The sequence below is a fragment of the Mesoplodon densirostris genome, chromosome 3, assembly GCF_025265405.1.
Source record: "Mesoplodon densirostris isolate mMesDen1 chromosome 3, mMesDen1 primary haplotype, whole genome shotgun sequence".
In the NCBI taxonomy this organism is placed as follows: Eukaryota; Metazoa; Chordata; class Mammalia; order Artiodactyla; family Ziphiidae; genus Mesoplodon; species Mesoplodon densirostris.
Window position 1 is genome coordinate 130,627,400 of NC_082663.1, and position 23,320 is coordinate 130,650,719.

The following is a 23,320-nucleotide window of genomic DNA, read 5'->3' on the forward strand; positions in this document are numbered from 1 at the left end:
TAAAATATATTTTTCTTGTCCCCTTTGTAGAGTACAATTTTGGCATATTATGACATTCAGAATATTACAAACTTGGATATAAAATTAATGGAAAGTAAACTTTAGTGGAAGTGAGTGATTTCCTCCTTCCCCCTTTATTCTTCTTAGGCTCTGTTTCTTTCATCACTGATCTTTCTAGACCACAATGATTTTATTTTATATCATTTTTAGGAATATTACTTTTGAGTGATTTGTAATATATACCCCAAAAGGTTTATCCTGTAGATCTGAAAGCAGTGTTGCAAGGGAGTGATCTCCAAATTGGAATTACTTGGAATGTTCAATGAACTTACTTTGTCTTGGGAGAGTGGCATGTATCTTTCAGGAAGTCTTCCAGTCTTCACATCAGCATGGGGAAGGGGGAATTGCTGTTGATAATTAAAATAATAAGACTATCTAGTTTCTCTCTTATTTCTGATTTTGGTACATGCTTCATAGTCCAACCAATAATGTATCCGTTGGCATATGCTGTTATATAAGGAACAGCCAGAATCCATAGTAGTATAAATTTGTAAAATTTCTTCTAAAAGGACACAGTGTTTCAGGAGTATTTAATAAATGAGGGAGGATCTCATGTATCTTTAGCATGTATTTTCATTGGTATGCATAGTTTCTAATTGTCATAGTGGATCAGTAACTGGTAAAACATCAGCTTTTCTGAGTTGATGACATTTGATTTTGTTTACTTTCATTATTTTAGATTTGACAAAATTGAGAGTTCTAATGAACGAGGGTGAGATTAAAGACTTTATTCTCAGGAGGGTATGATGTTAGTTTACATATTTCTCATAGCTTCTGTTTTATGTTTGGACCAGAAATAAAGGTGGAGATTTCAGGGTGGTGATTTACCAAATAAAATTTTTCTAATGAGAATTGATTGAGTCTATTTGTATAGACTAAATCTTTTGGGCTCAAATTGCCAAAATTTTCTGCATTTTCTTTTTTACTGGGAATGATGATCAAATAGACAAGGTTATTCACAAAACTTTCAGTGTATGGTCTTAGATTACTGAAGAACTTCCCTAAACATTTTGTAGTCACTGGTGCTATTGGGTGGTTCAGTACTCTTAATTATTCTAAAACATTTTATGATGTCTTCAGGATTTTTTTTAATGTGGAAGCATTTTTATTTAGATTTTTTGAGGCATAATTTACAAACCACAAAATTATAGAATTTAAGGGTTCAGTTTGAAAAGTTTTTTAGTTGTATACAGGTAGCCATCACCCAAATGCATACAGTCCTCTCACCCCAGCCAGTTCCCCTCCAGTCCTTCCCAGTCTGTTCCCTCTCAGGCAGCTTCTGTTTTTTTAGCACCATAGCTTAGTTTTCTCTTTGGCCTTTTCTTAATCATTGAAAAAAAATGTATCTGTGGTCATAATCTGAATTCTGGACAACCTGATAGTTCAGTCTGACAAATGGATGATCAGAAGTCTGTTTTGCTTGTATAAAATTCTAATCTCCGCTTGTGTTGAGAATGATGAATGAAAGAAAGCTTTTTATTCCTGAGTGTGTCAGACACTCTTAAGTTTTAGGGCTAGAAAGTTGCATAAGAAATGGTCTCTACTCATAAGAAACTTTATGACTTCAAAGAAGCTTGCAGCCTTCTTTCAAAATGTTATTTTTATCTGACCATGACTTACGTAGAATTCTTGACGCTTTTGGCTATTTTAAGAATCAGTCCTTTTTTTTTTTTTAATATTGAAGCAATATAGTTTCTTTTCACTAAAATGCTATGTGTATTTACGTACATGGAATATAATTTTTTCCTCAATTATTGAGATAATTGGCAAAGATTTTTTTTAAATACTGCTACCATTTCCCTCGAACTGATTAGTTGATATTTATCATAGAAGAGCTTAAAGGAGAGACTTGAGCTGGAGTTTCCACCTTAATGGAACCATAGTGTGAATATAAGCCTTGGGAGTGTGCAAGGCTATTTGAGGTAACCCTGGAATAAAGTACCATCTGTTTGGAACATTTTAAAATGCTAATTGAGAACCTAGTTTGCAAAATATTTAGTTATATTAAACTGATAAACTAATAAAGAAACTCAGTGAATAATACGGATTTCTCTGAGAAGCTTCAGAAGTATAACAGTTAAATTCACAAATGAGGTAAAGATTAATTTACTGTATAAATATGTTAACTTTCTTGGCTTTATGGCAATGACCCGAAGTAAAACACTGATGATAATGGTAATCAAACTGAGTTGTTTTTTTTTTTTTAATTTGAATTATCTAGATAATCTCAAAGGGAAAGGAGAAGTTCCAGATGTGGTCTATAAGTTTTTATTTTTCTTACCTTTGATATATAACCTGGAGGATTTTCATCATTTTTCATGGGAAGATTGGATGTGGGAAGCAATATTTGATAAAATATTATTTAGAAATTTATATTATAATGAGACTACTTGGCAGTATCAAAGGATGCAGTTAGGTTGATGTTATTAGTCTAGTTTCTTAGATCTTGGTGAAACAAGTAATAAATGGTTTAGGTATTCAGGAATAATGCAGTCATGCACTAGATGAGGATAAACATCTCTACAGATTGCTTGTACAGGAATTGACCAACCAAACTCGATCCATTTTGCCCATTCTTTAGGAAAACTGAAATACAATTTCTCTCATTTTTCCTTTATACTGTAGTTAATTATGCGTACCTCTGTTTGCCTTTATGTTTATAAAGTTCGGGATGATTTTATCTCCTCAAATGAAAACTTGGATTATCTCATGACAAATATTTTTTTGAAAGGTTTTTTTTCATTTTGTTTTGTTTTTTTCTTTTTTTGCGATATGCGGGCCTCTCACTGCAGTGGCCTCTCCCGTTGCGGAGCACAGGCTCCAGACGCGCAGGCTCAGCGGCCATGGCTCACGGGCCCAGCCGCTCCGCGGCATGTGGGATCTTCCCGGACCAGGGCACGAACCTGCGTCCCCTGCATTGGCAGGTGGACTCTTAACCACTGTGCCACCAGGGAAGCCCTGAAAGGGTTTTTTAAAAAAATAATAACTGACAGTAATTGAGAACTTACTGTGTGCCAGGTGCCTTTCTTAACACACCAACATACTTTAAGTCATAATTTTGAGGTGGTAGGGATTATTTTGTTGAGTAAAAACATCATTTGTTACTTTTTTGCCTATTTTTTTTCATTTTAGAATTCTTTTTTCATTTTTAAAGATAGTAAAAATTTCTCTGATTTAGTTTGACTAAAAATGTGATAGTATGTGTCTGTATTGTCAAATATATATTTATCACCCTTGAACCTAATATTGCCATAGTAATATGTTGTAATATTACAAGTGGAACACTCTTAATTGATTTTATTGGCTTGGGAAAGTTATGATAGGATGCATGTTGGCAATATGTACCTTTGAAGTTCTTATATTAACTTTAAGGAAATTGAATATTGGGAATAATGATGAATTAATTCTTTGTAGTGATTTTTTCCCCCATAGCATTCATCTGATTACAGTAAATTTGAATATATAAAACCTCACTGGTTTGTGTGGGTTTTGTTTGTTTCTTATAGTGTTTATTCCTTTTAAAAACCAAGAATTGCTGAAATGATCTTGTTGGTCAATGAGTCGGTCTCAGCTAAATGATTCAGTCTTCTCCCCTTACCCTTTCTCCCCTTGTACTTGATCTTTCAGTTTGAACATATTTGACTATTTTTTTCCAGGTTGAATTGACCAAAGCAATGGTTATGGAGAAGCCTAGTCCCCTGCTGGTCGGGCGGGAATTTGTGAGACAGTATTACACACTGCTGAACCAGGCCCCAGACATGCTACACAGGTAAGACCTTTCTTTTCCTGAGCATCGTCTAATGCTGTGTTTTAGTGTGTGGGTACGTATCCTTAAGATTCTCTTATTCATCACGCACCTTCTAGGGTTACTGCATAAAGGTGCTTTGTAAGTACCAAAAAGTGATGGTGGTTCAAATTATGTAATAGTAGAATATACAAATATTATTTAAAAATTAGTCTAAGTTACCTATACATTATCAGAAAAGTAATGCTTGATAATGTAAACGTATAATATTTGTGCTTTTGATTTTGTTTTCCGTTTTGCTGTTTTTGGTGAATCATGAATTATTTAGTAAGAATGTATTGAAGAAGATGCAGGAGTGTTCCTGTAATGACATACTTTTGTGTTGATATGCTAACGATTTTTCTATGTAGGTGCAAATTTTTTTATCATACTGTGTTTTAGCTTTTTTACTTGATAATCTGTGATCATCTTACAAGGGTAATACATGTATCACATTAATTTTGTTACCCATGAGGTTTTTATTTTCCAGAGGTGTAACATGTTTTAATCCTCTAATGATGAATATGTAAGTTGCTTCCATTATTTACTCTTACAAACAGTGCTGCATTATACAAAGCTCTTAAGTTTGTTTATGTGGACTTATTAGAATATTTTTTAGAAATTCTAAAATGTGTATTTGTTGGACCAGAACTATTTTTTCTTCTATATCTTGCCAGTTTGCATATTGGATACCACATGATTATTAGGTGTAAGAGAATGTTTTTAAATTCGTTTTGAGTCCTTGTTCTGAAAATGGAAAAAATCACTTTTTTTTTTTTTAAGGCTTTATAATTTCCAAAACACTTTTACCTTTTCTTCTTGATCTTTATAAAAACCTCTTAGTAAGGCATTGTAGGATAGTTAACTTCATTTTACAGATAAAGACACTAAGGGGTTAAAATTTTGCTGGTACTCACACACCTATTAAGTGATAGAACAAGTCCTAAACCTTTCTTTCCCCCTTTTTTGTTGTTTTTTTTTGTCAAATGTATTCTTTGCCTTTAGAAGTTAGATACATTTGGAATTTTTTTTTTTGCGGTATGAGGGCCTCTCACTGTTGTGGCCTCCCCCGTTGCGGAGCACAGGCTCCGGACGCGCAGGCTCAGCGGCCATGGCTCACGGGCCCAGCCGCTCCGCGGCATGTGGGATCCTCCTGGACTGGGGCACAAACCCGTGTCCCCTGCATCGGCAGGCGGACTCCCAACCACTGCGCCACCAGGGAAGCCCACATTTGGAATTTAAAGTGGAGCAGGAGTTGAAACAAGCTAACCAAATATATTTCTTGTCAATATTATTATTTACTGGTTCTAACACATCTGTTTTTCACATTTCATCTCTGAGGTACATTTTAGATACAATGAAAAGTGGATTAGCCAGCAGTGAACTGATTCTGGCTGATGTGCAGCCTTTTAATAACTTTGAAAGTTGAAAGGTACTTTTGAGATCCTTAAGGCCCCAGATCTGTCCCTTTTTTGGAGGAAAAAACAATCAGGATGTAGAATGACATGTATGGTCTTATTTGTGAAAAATTGTTAATTTGGAGTACAAGTGTCAAGATATCCTAAAAGTGATTATCCCCAAGTCAGGGTATTTTCTGTGTGTCTGTGTGTGTGTTGGGGCCGGGTGTTGTTGGCGCTTCCCTAATTCAGTATTGTAATGAAAACAAGACAATTTTGAGGATATAGGTGAATTAAAGCTATGAAGATTTAAGTCTGAAGCTCTTAATGCATCAGCAAAAATTGTTAAACTACTCCTAAAACCCATCTGCCTGAGTTTTTAATGGGAACTCATCACATTCATTCTCAGATATAAAAGGACTCTCTAAGTCGGTAGAGAGTATAGATGTCCTCATGTATATCAAGACTACCTGTGGTCTCCTTGAGTGAAAACAGGAACTTTTATTTTAAGTGGCCTTCCTGACATGAACTACAAACAAGATCCTTCCCAACGTGATCATCCTTTCGTGAGACCTGAAACTTGTGACTCATAAAAATTCCTTGACCAGATTCATTCCCATTCAGCAAATGTTGTGACATGTAGGTGATGCATATATTATGATAGCATACAAAGATGAAAAAGAAAACACATTCCTGCCTCCAAGAATGTACTAGTGAGACAGATGGGTTCAAACATGAACAATAAATACCTGGTCTTAGGATACTTGAAGATGACAAGTATCTTTCTGTTTTACAGATTTTATGGAAAGAACTCTTCTTATGTCCATGGGGGATTGGATTCAAATGGAAAGCCAGCAGATGCAGTCTATGGACAGAAAGTAAGCATAACAAGCTTCGTGTAGGCTGTTGAGCAGCTAGAAAATAACCCATAGAATTGAGGTGGATACATGCTTGATATGTTTGTTGATATTTAAAGATCAAATTTCTCAACATCTGTTTAGAAATTTAGCTATTCAGTAACTACTTGGTTTATATGATAATCATTGAAAAGCTTATAATGTCACTTTTGTTTATTTTGTATGATATATTCTGAAGTTTTTTTATGTTAGAAGATAATAGGTTTTAGCATGGGGATCATCTATTGTAAACATTTTAGTTATGTTAATTAAGGACAATAATTTTAATAATTAAGGTTAAGGTGTCATTGGGAATATACTGTATTAAGACAAATTACAGTGGGGTCTGTGTAGTTTGTAATTTAAATGTGCATAGGTAAATGCTCTGTCTTTGTTGTGTTAGAAAGTTTTTTGTTGTTCTTGGAGATTCTGCATTCTCTTCCTTCGATTCCTTAGGAAATCCATAGGAAAGTGATGTCACAAAATTTCACCAATTGCCACACTAAGATCCGTCATGTCGATGCTCATGCCACTCTGAATGATGGTGTGGTGGTCCAGGTGATGGGCTTGCTCTCTAACAACAACCAGGCTTTGAGGAGATTCATGCAGACCTTTGTCCTTGCTCCTGAGGTATGAAAAAAAATAACAATGAAAGGTTGTACATGTCTTTTTAAAAACTGTTGATTTTGAAATTTTAAATATACAGAAAAGTTGAAATAATAGTGCAGAAGTACTCTTACATATATCTTACCTAGAGCCACATTTGCCCACACATTTATAATCCTTTTTCTATTTACCTATCATTTTTAATTCTAAACTATTTTAAAAGTAAATTGGAGGACTTCCCTGGTGGCACAGTGGTGAAGAATCCACCTGCCAATGCAGGGGACACGGGTTCGATCCCTGGTCCGGGAAGATCCCACATGCCGCGGAGCAACTAAGCCCGTGTGCCACAACTACTAAAGCCTGCACGCCTAGAGCCCGTGCTCCGCAACAAGAGAAGCCACCTCAATGAGAAGCCCGCACACCACCACGAAGAGTAGTCCCCACTCACTGCAACTAAAGAAAGCCCGTGTGCAGCAACCAAGACCCAGCGCAGCCAAAATTAGATTAAAAAAAAAAAAAAAAAAAAAGTAAATTGGAGATATTATGCCCAGTCATCCTCCAGTACTTAAGTGAGCACTTCTTAAGAATAAGGACTTCTCTTCCATAACCATAGTACAGTTATCAAATTAGAGTATTTGTAATACATTTACCCATCTATAGTCCATATTTAAATTTTGGTTATTGTCCCAGTAATACAAAGAATAGTAATTTTTTTTTCCTTGTCCAAGATTCAGTTCAGGATTACACATTGCATATAGCTGTCATGTCTCTTTAGGCTCCTTTAATCTGCTCTAATTCACTAATCTTTTGTTTTTCAAGATGTTGACAATTTTAAAGAGGACAATCAAATTACCGTGTAGAATGCGTCAGTTTGAATTGTCTGATATTTCCTTATAATTAGTTTTAGGTTATACATGTCTTTCAGTGCCTCACATTAGGTAGCACTTGATGTCATTTAGTCCCATTATTAATATTACTTAGTTAAGGTGATGGTCACCAGGTTTTGCCACTGTAAAGTTATGCTTTTATTTTTCTCATTAGTAAGTAAATTATGGGTGCTTCTTTGAGACTGTGCGTATACTTTGTTCTTCATCAAACGTTTAGGCGCTAGTTCTAGCATTCATAATTCTTGCCAGAATCAGTTGCTACTCTGATGGCTGCAAATGGTGATCATCTAATTCTTTATTTATTAGTTGGCATTCTACTGTAAAGAACTTTGCCTTTTCTTCTATCTGTCATGGGGTCTTTGTTTATTTAATGGATTTAGTTAATTTTTTATTGATTTCTGAAGTGTCCTAGGATCTGCTAAGTGTGAACCCCTTCAAGCGGGTTTCTGTTTTTCTTTGTTTGTTTGTTTTGGGTTTTTTTGCGGGGGGGCAGTTTGTGGCACAGATGTTTCAGGCTCACCTTGCACTCTCCCTGCTCCAGCCACAACCCCAGTTCTGGAGTCAGCTGTTTCTTCAAGGAGCCCTGTTTTTTTTTTTTAGTTATCATGCTTATCATGAAAAGACTACAGGTTTATGTTGATTGATTGCATTTGTACTGCCTTCTCAACTGGTCCAGAATGAACAAAGTCAGGAATCCTATCTGTGAGCATGTGGAAGGGGCTCCAAGAGGACCTGCTGACTAAAAGTTTTCTCTACATTACTTGTCAGATAGTTTTCTGTTGAAGTGTAGTGAATCTAAAATCCCTGTCATTTTATTGTTTGAATATAAAATAACTCAGTTGTCTATTTGAAAAATTACATGAAGTCGTTTTAGTCATGATTTTTAGAGGAAGGCTTAGATTATCTATAGTGTTAAAATTGTTGATGGACTTCTAAATATTCAAGGAATCATGGGATGATTATTAATTATTCTAAATTTAGTTCTTTTTTGCCTTTAAAGAGGAATATCCTAACATTACCATAGTATAATGGATTGTTACATAAACTGTCTCATTTAATATTCAAAACTCTAAAGTATAAGTTGGTATCCTTCATTTTGCAGATGAAGAAACAGCCTTAGAAATTGAATGACTAGTAAGTGACATAGTTGGTTTTCAGTGTAGGTGTGTCTTATACCTAGGGTAGGCAAACCTTTTTAGCTACATGTTTGAATGCTTGTGTCAATATTCTTGGATAGAGATTTAGCGAATTTTAAAATATCTGTTGCAATTGGTAATATGTATTCATTGTTCAAGAAGTGATTTGAAGTCTGGGCTTTGGCATCTTAAATACTTAGAGTTTGTCAGTTTTTGGATATTCACCTGGTGGTATTTTAAGCACACAGTATGTAATGGAAAGCAGGGATCCTTTCAGCCTTGACCTTATTGGCATTTGGGGCTGGGTTACTGCTTGCTGTGGGGCTGTCCTGTGCGGCGGGGACTGTCTGGCAGCGTCCCTGCCCTTTCCTCAGTAGTTGTCAGCTCTCCTCCCCGATGGGAAACCTGAAATGTCTCCCGAAGTTGCCAAATGTCTCCTGGGGTGGGCAGTATTGCCTTTAGTTGAGAACGATGGTGTAGGGTGATGTGGAATTTTCAAAGTTTGCTGAATAAATGAAAACTTTCTGTTGGCATTGCAGGGCTCTGTTGCAAATAAGTTCTATGTTCATAATGATATCTTCAGATACCAAGATGAGGTCTTTGGTGGCTTTGTCACTGAGCCTCAGGAAGGTAAGTTACTTGTCTAAATTTTTTTGGATGGCATCAGATTGACCTGAAGAGAGTGTAGGTTTCTTTTTTTCTTTTTTTTTTTTTTTTGAGAGTGTAGGTTTCTTGAATGTTTTCATAATTCTTTGTATCTTTCATTAGTAACTTTTAATTGTCAAGGCATAAGAAGGGTTGGAGATTTTAACCTACTTGAGGCTGATAGGTTAGTCTACTTCACTGATATTGGTAGAAGACATCAAACTCCTAAATCAGAAGTAGACAGGTTATTACAGCAACAATAGTAGCATCTTAGCCATAGTTTCCGTAGGACACTGCAGAAGTTTAGATGATACCTGCAGTGCAGTGGGGTGCATTACTAGAGTGGAAGCTAAGTGTCAGCAACCAAAACCTTATAATGGGACAGCAAACATGCCTGCCTGTTACTCTGGAGAGAGACGCTGTTTTCTGAGAGTGTTGCTGTATAAATATTCTTAAAAGGTAGTCTGGAACAAAGGTTAGCCATTGCCTCAGTTGTAAGATGTGCAGAAACACAAGCAACCCATGGAGAATTGTCTCTAAATGCTAAGAGTAATTAGTATTTTAGTGTTTTCTGTATGACTCAGAATTCTAAGTGCTTTGTATTTATTGTATAATACAACAGCCTTACAGATAAGTATTTTAGGAACTATTGTTCCCTTTTAATAAATTAGGACACTGAAATGCACGGAGGTCATTTGCCTGATGTCATATAGCTAGTTAGGTGGTAGAACCTTCGTTGGATTACTGGCAATATGACCTCAGACTCCATGCTTGTAACCCAAACATTACGATGGCCTTAATTCTGTCCTTAAAGCCTACGTCATGATTTTACACACTTTTCTTTATCTTTTTATGTATGTGTACTTTTCTTATTTCATTGCCTTTTTTATCATGATGAACATTGTGCAAGTGAATATATTTGTGAGTTAAGTGTGCACAAGTATGTTAAATTTCTTTTCTCATTTAGAATCTGAAGAAGAAGTAGAGGAACCAGAAGAAAGACAGCAGACACCTGAGGTGGTACCTGATGATTCTGGAACTTTCTATGATCAAACTGTCAGGTAAGGAAAACTTTGTTCGTCTGTCCAGAGCTGCATGAGAATTTGAGTTGTTTAGCCTTTCTGTTTGATGGAGGGCAGCCATAATGCTCAGAATTATCTCAGAAAATAGTGATAATTTCCCAGAAGAAAGGTTTTGCTTTTGGTATGTAACATAAATATATAACTTGTTTAAATACAAATTGCAGTCTGAGGACTACTTAAATAGTATCCATCAGTTGCTTTTCGGTTTGGTTTTATCAAGTATTTAATACATCAAGGCATAGCTTTAAGTGCTTTTGAGATGCAAAGGTATACAAGGACTTAGACATAAATTGACAGAAATTCAGACATGAGTTAAGTAACAATAAAGAAGTTCATTTATTAGCTCAGACAAATGTGTGACTTAGGTTTTTTAAATCTGAAACTGGAACGGAAATATGTTGGATAGCAATATAAATTAATATTTACTTGCCCTGTGATACCCTTAATGTTAATATTCAGTGCTTAAAGGATACTTTCAAATGTGTCTCAAGGTGTGGTGATGGGACTGACTTTACTCACCTGGGTTGCTGGTTGAAAATGAAGATTTGTTGTCCTACCACAAACCTGCCAAATTAGAATTTCTGGCAAGGGTGGGGGAAGCATCTACAGTTTGTTAAAGTGACTTATGTGGAAGTTTAAGAACTATTCTGAATCACAACTGATGGTTTTTTTTTCCTCCAAAATTCCTTGTGTGTTTTTATGAGAAAAAGTTTTGATACTAAAAACCACGTAACATAAAGTTTACCTTCTTAACCATTTCTAAGTGTACTTTACAGTAGTGTTAAGTATATGCACATGATTGTGCAGCAGATCTCCAGAAATTTTTACCTTGGAAAAACTGAAACTGTACCTTTCCAACTCCCCATAGCCTATTAGAGTTTTGTGATATGTGATAGGTAAATTGTAATAATTTTGGGATTCTGAGAAACACTGCTCTGGTTCATTTTGATCTGTTTGATGCATTTGCTTAATCAGAATTTAGCAAATCTGACTGCAGTTAAAATTTGCTCACTGAGGGCTTTTCTAAAAAGTTGTCTTGTTTTAATATGCAAATACATAATTCTTAGATCTTTTTGGGGAGGAGGGAGCTATGCTTTTTAGGTTCAGGACTCTAGGAATTTCTTGCTAAATCAACGGAAGCAGAATGATATTTCTCAAATTTTACCATGAAAGCAATGACTTAGAAGAACATTTAGAAGAACCTGTTGCTGAACCAGAGCCTGATCCTGAACCAGAGCCAGAGCAAGAACCTGTGTCTGAAGTCCAAGAGGAAAAGTCTGAGCCAGTATTGGAAGAAACTGCTCCTGAGGATACTCAGAAGAGTTCTTCTCCAGCGCCTGCAGACATAGCCCAGACAGTGCAGGAGGACTTGAGAGTATGCATTGTGTCTTCATTTTTATTCCATTTCTATTTTTAAAAATCTCTCTTCTTCTTTATTGTTGCTTGGTTGACTTTTGTAGGTACATTTTCATATTGGTTGTTTAGGGAAGTTTCTTCCATATTGAGCCATACCTCAGATAAGAAGTAAGATGCATATTGCTTTATAAAATCAAAAGTAGTTTTCCCCCCTCCTCTAAGGAAACTTGAATACTTTTTAGGCCAGAAATTTCAGGTGCTATTTTATCACTGCATCAACAAACCTTCTTTTTAATATTACATCTTTCAAATTGCAGATTATTGTGTGCTTGTTAAACAAGTGATAGTCTATCTTTAAAAAATAACATGGCACAACAGACTTTTCCTGCCCTTTTCTATGAAATCTAATTGAGGACAACTTTACAGTACAAGTAGAAACAAATTGCTCAAGTATAACTACTTTTCTAATTAGAATACCTGATTTGAAAAGTTTGAAGATTTTCAGTTACTGTCCCTGAGTCACATCAAGATGATAACAACTAACAGAACCTTTACAGTTGGTGCTCCTTGAAGGAATATGTTTTAGTGCTGTATTTATGGGGCCAGAGTTCTTGTAATGACGTTTGTCTAAGTTATTATTTCAGGTGTCTTTACGTTAGGCATTGTTCTAGGTATGGGAACTGTCAGTAAAGTAGATAGAGTTCTTGGTCTCTGGAAGCTTTTGGGTGAGTAGGAAAGAGAAATGGTGAAATGACTTTAGCTTGCAGGTGGAAAAGTAGGTTGGCTGGATTGAGAATGGATGACAAGTTAGGTGGCTTAATTATAGTAGTTCTGGAGAGAGGTAATGACATCTTGGATTAGAGTCATGGCAGTGGAGATGGAGAAGAGATTTAAGAGGTAAATAACAGGATTTGGTGATTTTGGTATTGATTGAAATAACTCAAGAAGATTCTAAAGTTGGTGTAATTGGGTTATAGATTGAGAGAATCATAGGAGGAAGAGCTGGTTTTGGAAGGAGAATTTTCTTTGATTCACAAACTTGAAATTAATGTGAAAGTAGCCTCTCATACTTTGCTGATACTTGATGATTAGTCCTAAGGAATTTTAGTACTAAATTTTAAGTAGTGGGGAAAAAGAATCTCAAGTTACTTATAAATTCCATCTTGCCTCTGAAAATGAGATGCACATGTAATAATACAAGAAATCAAAAGCTAATACCTTTTTTTAAAAATAAAATTTATTTATTTTTTGCTGTGTTGGGTCTTCGTTGTGTGTGGTCTTTCTCTAGTTGCAGCAAGCGGGGGCTACTCTTGGTTGTGGTGCATGGGCTTCTCATTGCGGTGGCTTCTCTTATTGCGGAGCACGGGCTCTGCGTGCCCAGGCTTCAGTAGGTGTGGCTCGCAGGCTCTAGAGCGCAGGCTCAGTAGTTGTGGCATATGGGCTTAGTTGCTCCATGGCATGTGGGATCTTCCCGGCCCAGGGCTTGAACCCGTGTACTGTGCATTGGCAGGCGGATTCTTAACCACTGCACCACCAGGGAAGCCCAAAAGTTAATACCTTTTATATTGTTGTGATAAGTAGTGTAATCAACTGATGTTGGTGTGTTCCCTTAGACCTTTTCTTGGGCATCTGTGACCAGTAAGAACCTTCCACCCAGTGGAGCTGTTCCAGTTACTGGGATACCACCTCATGTTGTTAAAGTACCAGCTTCACAGGTGAGTTTCTAATTAAGCTTGCATATTAGGCAAATTTATTTGTATTTTCGTGTAATGTGATTTCACAGAGGTTTAATGAATAAGGCAGAGGAGAAGGGTACAAGGTGATTTTAAAAAAAATTTTTTAATTTAATTTTTTTATACAGCAGGTTCTTATTAGTCATCAATTTTATACACATCAATGTATACATGTCAATCCCAATCATCCAGTTCATCACACCACCAGCCCCCGCCCCTGCCGCTTTTCCCCCTCGGTGTCCATACACTTGTTCTCTACATCTGTGTTCCAAGGTGATTTTTAATGTGTTTTTTTGGTTTTTTTTTTTGGTGAGAGAATGAGGGAATTGTCATTTTCTAGTTTAAACCTTATTGTTAGCTAGGATACTTCACAAAAAAAGGTAAGCTTGCTTTGTTCTTACACAAAAGTTAATGTTATACATTTTTTAGTCTCGTCCGGAGTCTAAGCCTGAATCTCAGATTCCACCGCAGAGGCCTCAGAGGGATCAAAGAGTGCGAGAACAGCGAATAAATGTTCCTCCCCAGAGGGGACCTAGACCAGGTGAGAGCTCAGAAGGGTGGCTTCTTTAGTCTGAGCCTGTTGAGGGTGAGAGTTTGTTTTGGGAGGGCAGTTGATGTTTGTGTGTACTTAGATTTAAAAAAATATGTTGTGGAGTTAATGGAATTGCCTGTATTTAGGGGTAGAGAGAACTGTTGAATGGAACAGTCATGGAAAGGTGTCTTCTTTCTCATTCCTTGCTGCTTTTGTTTCCTCTTCAGTCCGTGAGGCTGGTGAGCAAGGTGAAGTTGAACCCCGAAGAATCGTGAGACACCCTGACAGTCACCAACTCTTTATCGGCAACCTGCCTCATGAGGTGGACAAATTAGAGCTTAAAGATTTTTTTCAAAGTAGGTTATTGAGTTTTAAATATTAGATTCATTTAATACAGTGGTATCCAATAGAAACAGAAGATGAGTCACATATATAATTTTAAGTTTTGTAGTAACATTTTAAAAGGCAAAAAGAACCTGGATAATTTAATTTTAATAATATTTTATTTAACCCAGTGTATCTAAGACATCATCTTAATATGTACAAACATGAGATACTTTCCATCAGCCTATCCTAAGTCTTTGAAATCCAGTGTGTATGTTGCACGTAGGGCACATCTTATTTTGGAGTAGCCACAGTTCACATGCTTTGTAACCATGTGTTACTAGTGGCTTTCATTGGACAGTGTGCGTGTAATACTTAAAGGAAATGTTCTAAGTTATTTGAGAGTCTGTGTTCCACTTGCAGATTATGGGAATGTGGTGGAGCTGCGTATTAACAGCGGTGGGAAATTACCTAATTTTGGGTTCGTTGTGTTTGATGATTCTGAACCTGTTCAGAAGGTGCTTAGCAACAGGGTAAGCAGTTTTTCATCTTGATTTTCTGTATCTTTGGTCTTTTATTGTATTCATCCTTAAAACTATGTCTTATATGTAAAGCGCAGTTTATTCCAACATGTCTGGGTAATATTTTCCATTATGCTAAAACCATTATTAAAAGAACTGCCTGGGAATTAGAAAAACAAAACTGCCATCTAAATAACGTACTTTTTGAATATGTGCATGATGGAGAATGAAATAACTATGGTAATCAATACACTGAGATTTATGCAGTTTCTTTCTTTGGTAGTGGCTTCTGGTGTAAGTGATGAATTAAATATTATGTTATTTTTAGCTAAGATAACTTAGAATCAGTTTGTTTAGCAGGTATATTTGTAGTCTTCATACATAACTGGGTATAACTATGAGGAACTCCTTTTGTTCTATAAGTTGTCTGGGTTTGGAGTCACCCTACCTTAAGGCACTTTTATTAACAGTACTTTCTCTAATAATAGAGGGATTTGTAGAATCAGAATCTTATTTCTGTGTTCTTAAAGAGCCCTTTCCTGGGCTTCCCTGGTGGCGCAGTGGTTGAGAGTCCGCCTGCCGATGCAGGGGACACGGGTTCGCGCCCTGGTCCGGGAAGATCCCACGTGCCGCTGAGCGGCTAGGCCCGTGAGCCATGGCCGCTGAGCCTGTGCGTCCGGAGCCTGTGCTCCGCAACGGGAGAGGCCACAACAGTGAGAGGCTGGCGTACCGCAAAAAAAAAAAAAAAAAAAAAAAGGAAAGAAAAAAGAGCCCTTTTCTTCCCCCACGTCTTTCATTAGCAAAAAACACTTTCTGTAGTAGTAGAGAAGAACAAAGGTGTAAATACTGTTAACTTACTGAGATGGGTGTGGGAGTTTTAAGAGCTCACTTTTTTTTCGATTGAGGTGAAATTCACATAAGAAAATTAACGATTTTAAAGTTCAAGACTTCCCTGTTGGCGCAGTGGTTAAGAATTTGCCTGTCAATGCAGGGGACATGGGTTTGAGCCCTGGTCTGGGAAGATCCCACACGCCGCGGAGCAACTAAGCCCGTGTGCCACAACTACTGAGTCTGCGCTCTAGGGCCCGCGAGCCACAACCACTGAGCCTGTCCACCCTAGAGCCTGCGCGCCGCAGCAGCTGAGCCCATGTGCCACAGTTACTGAAGCTGTTTGCTCTAGGGCCCATGTGCTGCAACTACTGAGCCCGCATGCTGCAACTACTGAAGCCCATGCACCTAGAGCCTGTGCTCCACAGCAAGAGAACCCACTGGAATGAGAAGCCCGCACACTACAACGAAGAGTAACCACTGCTCTCTGCAACTAGAGAAAGCCTGCACACAGCCATGAAGATCCATTGTGGCCAAAAACAAATTTAAAAAAACAAAACAAAAAATTTCATTAAAAAATAATACAGTGTGCAACTCAGTGGCATTTAATACACATTGTTGTGCAACCATCACCTATCTAGTTGCAAAACATTTTCATCGACAGTAAGTCCCTTACCCATTAAGCAGTCTTTCCCCATATCCTCTCTCCCCAGCCCCTGGCAACCACTAATCTGCTTTCAGTCTCTGCCAGTTAAAACTTACACATTTTATTAACCACGTTAGTTAGAAATGTTGTAGACCATTATTTCCCAGAGGTTCTCCAGAATGTTAATGGGTATATTACAAAGTTTAATGTTGTGGTCATAACATTAAGTTAACTTTAATCTGAAATGTGCATTATCTGTCAAACTGTTGGACCACTACCTTTGTGAAGCATCTCCTGCAAAACCCTGAGAAGTGTGGAGAGGATATGGCTTATGTCACCCAGGACACAGAATACTGAAAACAGATGTCCAGTAGGCTTTGTTGATAAATCCACCATTGAGCATACAATAGATCCAGGGTCCACACTTTTTGGTGCAGCCTTGACTTTGTATTTTCTTAGATGGTATGATACTCCAGTGGGGCCAAACAGGGTCAGGCCTGCTAGCTTGCTTCCAGTTAATTATCCAAGATGAGGGCTTTGGTGTTTCATTTAACCCCTGTGGGTAAGGCATGGCATCATTATGCATAGGAATTGTTGAGGTAAATTTCCTCAGAAAGTGGGCTGTATGTCTGCTACCTTTTTTCATTCAGATTGCTTCTATCCTTGTGATACCTCCTTAGAGGTATCTTCCATAACTACCTTTTTTTTTTTTTTTTTTTTTTGCGGTACGCGGGCCTCTCACTGTTGTGGCCTCTCCCGTTGCGGAGCACAGGCTCCGGACGTGCAGGCCCAGCGGCCATGGCTCACGGGCCCAGCCGCTCCGCGGCATATGGGATCTTCCCGGACCGGGGCACGAACCTGTGTCCCCTGCATCGGCAGGCGGACTCTCAACCACTGCGCCACCAGGGAAGCCCCGTAACTACCTTTTAAAATATCCACAGTCCTAACCTCTCCTTATCTTTCAGACTTTAAATGATTTTATTTTTCCCATTGTATCTAGAACATTACCAGAAACAGCACTTCACATTAATGTGTGTGATTTATATGCTGTGTATATAAAATATATATATATATTTGTAAATTTGTGTTAAAATACTTATAAATGTACAAATATAAGTATATATTTAATCAGAATTTAAAATTCACTTTAGAGTCAGAGCTCAAAAGAGGCTCCCCCGCTCCACACCCATGCAGGTTTCCTTACATGCACTTTCAGATCATTCCTGTGAACTCTGGTGACTTCAGATGTAGCTTGCCTTTCCCTCACCTCACTGTATTGGTAGAAGTCTACCGTACTCCCTTCAGGAATTTTTTTTAGCCTTCTTTTTTTTGTTTTGGTTTGTTCTTAATTTTTTAAACATTTATTTATTTATTTGGTTGCACCGGGTCTTAGTTGCGGCAGGCGGGCTCCTTAGTTGTGGCTTGCCTGGCTCCTTAGTTGCAGCAGGTGGGCTCCTTAGTTGTGGCTGTCCGGCTCCTTAGTTGTAGCATGCAAACTCTTGGTTGCGGCATGCATGTGGGATCTAGTTCCCTGACCAGGGATTGAACCCGGGCCCCCTGCACTGGGAGCGCAGAGTCTTAACCACTGCGCCACCACAGAAGCCCCCTTCAGTCGTTTTTTATGAGTACGGAAATAGCTTGTAGAATATGACCGTGGTGTCTCACCATGCTGTGTCGGTTAAAAGCTTATGCTTTCCTGTCAGGATGCCTTGGTTTACATTGCTCTTCTGTCTCTCACTAGCCTTGTGACCTGTGCAGTCTTGTTCCTTAACCTCCCTGGCACATAGTTTGCTGGTCTCTATAAAATAGGTGTGCTAACAACCTTGAAAGGGTTGTTGTGAAGATTAAATGAGATATTAAAAGTGAAGTATATAGCATACTTCTTTGCATAGTAAGTACTGTTAGATATTTATTTTAAAAAATATTACAGTAGAAAACCACTGAGCACCAGCAAGGAGCGTAAATTGAGTTCATTGGAATCTTGAGTAACCCTTTGTTTTCTGTACTTCTCTTGGCAAAAAAGAAAGCCCAAGACTTAGTGGGAAGTAACTTTTTTTTCCTGCACTAAGATCTGGTATCTTTATTATCTTCAGTATTTTCCCAAATTCTGTTCAGGCAAATAGCATTTTAAGATTATATTTAGATGAAATTCATGATGTTTTTGAGACGTATATGTACTTTGCATAAACATGTGCAGCAAAGTCTTTCCACATTAGGTGATGATGGGATTTTATTCTAAGCCTCCCAATCCATGGAGAAGGTGGCAATTTTTATTTATATTCTATTTATATAATTCTGTGGGAATATAAAATTTGCTTTAATAAGTACAAAGAGAGTTACTCTGCTGCACTGTTTAAATTGACTTTGACTTTTGAACTAGCTTGCATACCTAACTGCTTTTCCATGTATCTGTTAATGGGAAAATTATGTGTCCTGAGTTTGAGACAAAAAACTGCACTGTGAGAACGTAGCTGATTTGTAAGCTGCCGGTTCCTTGTTTTGTCTTTGTTTTATAGCTTTGTTTTGTCTTTGGTAGTCAGTAGTCCATAAGCACTCTGTGTAAGTCTGTTCACCTTGGTTCTTACAGCCCATCATGTTCAGAGGTGAGGTCCGTCTGAATGTGGAAGAAAAGAAGACTCGAGCCGCCCGGGAAGGGGACCGCCGAGATAACCGCCTTCGGGGACCTGGAGGCCCTCGAGGTGGGCTGGGTGGTGGGATGAGAGGCCCACCCCGTGGAGGCATGGTGCAGAAACCAGGATTTGGAGTGGGAAGGGGCATTGCTCCAAGGCAGTGAATTGCTCTTCACCGATCTTCAGGCAGGAGTACAAACCCTAGCTCCCACAGAATGGTGATTTCTTCAGCCAACCTTTGGTATCTTGGAATCTGATCCTAGTCTATGATAAACTGCTTAAGTTTGTACAATTCTACTTTTTGTGTTACTGGTGTGTGCTCCTTCCCCTCTCGCCCCCACTCCCCCACCTTTTAGTCCTTCACTTCCAGTTTTGTGGAATGATATTTTAGGAAAAATGGATTTTTAAAGAAGAAAAAAAAGAGACTGCATTTCCTTGCTTTATTTGCATATATAGACTGAATTTTTTTTTTAACAGTTTCCCCAAAGGAATGTGTCTTGCTTATTACTGACATTTGGTATTTTCATTCATTGGAATATTTCTTACTTATTTTCTACATGTTTCAAAAGCCTGTGAGAATAACAGGATTTGATAAACATTTTGAAGGCAGGAAGAACCCAAATCGTCTCTTCTTTGAGAGTCATGACTACCTTCTGGTGTGGAGAAATTGCGGTTGGAAAAATTGACAATTTAGATTCTCTCTGGTATGGTTAAAAACTGAATAAAAGGTGTTAGAGTTTTTCTTTGGATACGTGGTTGCAAAACAGTTCCAAAACCTGTTTTTACCATTGAAATTTAAACTGTGAGATAGGTTTTAAATGTCTAGAATGCAACTGATAAGCTTTTCTTGAACTGTTAGATTTTTTTTTGAAGTAGAGTTTTTTCATGTTTAATTAGTATTTGTAAAAAAAAAAAAAAAAAAAAAAACCAGAAAGACCCCAAAAAATTTCAAAAATCTGAATAACACAAAACCAGAGCAAAACTGTTGTGCCTTCTATTTATCTTTGATTCCAGTCTTGGCAATTGTTTAAAGAAAAATAATAATAAAAAAAAGTAAACTTAGATTTGTTCTATTAGGTTCAGAGTATGTTGGGAATTATAGAATCCCTCTTTCACCCTGTATGTCTTGTGTTCATTTGTTATGCCTTATTCTGAAATTGAGTCTCAAACTGGAATGCTTTTGAGGTCAGATGCTTTTGTAGAGGTCCTTTGACCTGAGTAGTTCAGCATTTGTATTAAGTTTTATTTCAGTGTCTCTTCAGAATCCTAATCATGGCCCTTAAGAAAGAATGTGACTTTAATATTGGACTTTGCTGGTGTGCTTGAGTGTGCACTAGTTTTTTTTTCTTAAATCATAGCCATATGGTAAATATTCTATTTTGTTATGGTTCCCTTTTATTGGTGGGCATGTACTGGGTGTTTCTTGGAAATGGCCAATTTTTATTAAAATGTTTCTGGAAGAAAATTTAATCTGGCAATATAGACTGATACTCGTTTTGCATAGTATATTACTGTTGAGTGCTCTTAGGGAGATGGGTGAAGGTTTTGTTTACACTGGTGAAGCAAGCCTTTGCGTGATAACTTGTCATTAATTGAAGGGCATTGAGGTTGTCAAATTTAACTTATTTGTTTTCTTAACAGTATTCACCTTTAGGACTATTGTTTGAGGATAGAATATTAGTAGGAATAGGAATGTTTGTTTTGCTGTTCCTGGGAAACTCTAGTTTTGCTGAAGGGTGTAGCCTTAAACTAAAATGAAGTTTGATGTTATCAGTTGACCCTCAGTACCTCAAATATTTGAAAATTGGCAACATTTCTTTCACATAAAGAAACTTATATAACTGAGTCACATGGCTGTGTTTTGGGTCAGTTTAAATAAATAATTGGTAACCACTTCATTTGGCCCAGGCCAGTGATAATTGGAAGAAATTCAGCTTGTACTTTCGTAGCTTATATTAAGCTTGTGGTAGAAGAAGGAAATTTAGCCTGAGTTATTTTTGAGAAAAAAATAAAGTTGCAGTAAGTGTTTGGTGATAAATTATAGATAACCTAGAAACCATTTTTCATAAGTGAATACTAAACCGTACATTTCAAAATGTTCTTCCTCCTTAGAACAGAGCTTTAAGGGCACTAACTAGGTGCAGTGTTTCTCAACTTGGGGCTGTACTATATCCTAGAGGACATGCAGAAATGTGTGGGATTTTTGGTGGGTTGGGGGTGGAGGGAGATGCATTCCCTGCATCTAGGGTTTGCTGGGTGGGGGCCAGTGGTGCCAAGTGCCCTTGGAAAATGAAGCAACCCCACTGAGAACACAGGTAGTCCCTACTCCTATAATTCATGCTGGAATGGTGGACTAGGACAATTGCAGTGAAAGTTGTCCTTCCTTTGAAATAGAGCCTCAGAAAAATAAACAAATTAGCAAGTAAATCTCTCTCAGGAATTATAGTAACAACTACTGTAAGTAATAATCTCAGCTTTCCTTTATCTGTACCAATTGTGTTTTTTTTTTTTTTAATTTGGAGAGGTAGTAGCAATGTACTAGATGCTGCTTGCAGGGGATTACTGCATAATTTCAGAAAAGAAAAGGTTGCTTCAGTAATTTCAAGTTATAATTGGGATATTATGGTGTTTTGACTAGCATTGGACTTTATAAATAGGATTTAGCATCATGGTTAACACTATTAAGTATCCAGCTATCATCGATTACATTATTGCTGATGGAATAAACATGTCACCCTAGATACACATATATTCACATATTTCACAGTTAGAAAGTGAAAATAAAATAGATTAGGGCAAGATTTTCTGTAGACAGCATCAACTCATCACATTCAACATAATTTTTCATCTGTAGGAATGGCCCAACATGCAGTTCTTTTCTGAGTTTAAAACCCTTCACCCATGAATACTTTAGCTAGGTAAGACTAGTTTGGTTCAGTGGGTCTCTTTTAAGATCTGTTGAAAATAAATAGATCTTGGTTGTACAAAAATAATTTTGTTTGCTTTTATGCTGAGGTTGGGCTTTACTTGTGTCTCCTGTGTTCTCAACTTTTTGAGCTGTTGCTGTGGAGCAGTGAAATGGATAATGCAAAAATAATTTGCCTTTGGATGAGTAGGTTACTACCACAGTGTTAGTTGAATTGCACTTTAGTTTTAGGTTAGACAACTAAATTTTCACAACTATAACCCTGTGGGTTAGGTGCGATTTCTCCCAAAGTAATAGATGAAGAAATGATATCAGAGGCCTCAAGTCATCCATGTAGCTTAGGAGCAGATTGGCTTCCAAAAACTCTTGCTTTTTCTCTAGAACCATAATGCCTACCTATTTATATTTGAATGACATTAGGGGCATAGGGCATGAAATAACTACAGTATAGAGACTTGAGTCTGCAAACATTCGGATCAAGGTTCTCCATTTCCTTTAGTGTAAAGTAGATGCGTAAACATTGATTTTGTAGGGCTTTGCAGACTGTATGGTAACACAGCAACATTGAGTTACTAGATTATTTTCTCATCTGGTTTGATAATACATTTAGTACAATTTAATCTATATATGGAAGTAATATTTTTATCATAGCATCATACAGATGAGTTTATAACAATTGTGTTTTGCTTATAACTGCCATCCTCCGATGCTTCTCTTCATCCCTTTTATATTTGAAAACCTTTGTAGAGTTTAATGATTTAGTGGAAAATGTGGCACTTTATAGAAAACAATTTGTTCGAATCCATATGAAAATTTCTTTCTATGAGGTTTAAATTTGTAGACCACTGTTCCATGTTGTGGCTTATTTTAAGTAAACGATTGCATTTGTCAAATCTACTGATCTAAAAGTATCTTTTATATTAAAGTTTTATTTTTGTGCTACTTGAACGAATCTCTGCAGGAACTGCATACAAATTAGATAATTGTTGAACTTTTAGTTTAGCAATTTTGAACCTTGTAAAAGAAGCAAGTTCAGCATTTATTTGAAATTGGGGTTCTAGCTAACTGCCTAATATACCACAGATGGGCAGTGGACAGTTAGAGGTACTCTTTCGCAAATGTTTTAGAAACCTTAAAGAATGTGTTAGCAACTTAGCAATGTCTTGTGTGGGATGGGGTTGTAGGTTAAAGTTGCTCATCAAGTAATGGCCATATTGTACTAGATAATTAAACAAGGATTTGTGGTTTTAAGGTAGTAATACCTTTTAGAATTTGTGTTTACTGTAATATCGAGGTTCTGGGGACCATAGATAGGCTTGTGAACTCTTGCT

At 37.2% G+C, this 23,320-nt stretch overlaps 1 protein-coding gene across 2 annotated transcripts in view; it reads left to right on the top strand.

Annotated features, from left to right (window-relative positions):
* G3BP1 (G3BP stress granule assembly factor 1) overlaps positions 1 to 19,360 on the top strand; it is a 30,595-nt gene extending 11,235 nt beyond the window's left edge. For both annotated transcript variants that reach the window (XM_060093697.1, XM_060093698.1), the window contains 11 exons: positions 3,717 to 3,829; positions 6,038 to 6,119; positions 6,594 to 6,767; positions 9,306 to 9,396; positions 10,379 to 10,472; positions 11,667 to 11,868; positions 13,463 to 13,564; positions 14,012 to 14,123; positions 14,342 to 14,470; positions 14,862 to 14,971; positions 19,021 to 19,360. In XM_060093697.1, coding sequence (XP_059949680.1) covers positions 3,735 to 3,829; positions 6,038 to 6,119; positions 6,594 to 6,767; positions 9,306 to 9,396; positions 10,379 to 10,472; positions 11,667 to 11,868; positions 13,463 to 13,564; positions 14,012 to 14,123; positions 14,342 to 14,470; positions 14,862 to 14,971; positions 19,021 to 19,227 — 1,398 coding nt within the window. In that variant the 5' untranslated portion in view covers positions 3,717 to 3,734 and the 3' untranslated portion in view covers positions 19,228 to 19,360. The remainder of the gene's footprint in view (positions 1 to 3,716; positions 3,830 to 6,037; positions 6,120 to 6,593; positions 6,768 to 9,305; positions 9,397 to 10,378; positions 10,473 to 11,666; positions 11,869 to 13,462; positions 13,565 to 14,011; positions 14,124 to 14,341; positions 14,471 to 14,861; positions 14,972 to 19,020) is intronic.
* The last annotated feature ends 3,960 nt before the right edge of the window (positions 19,361 to 23,320 follow it).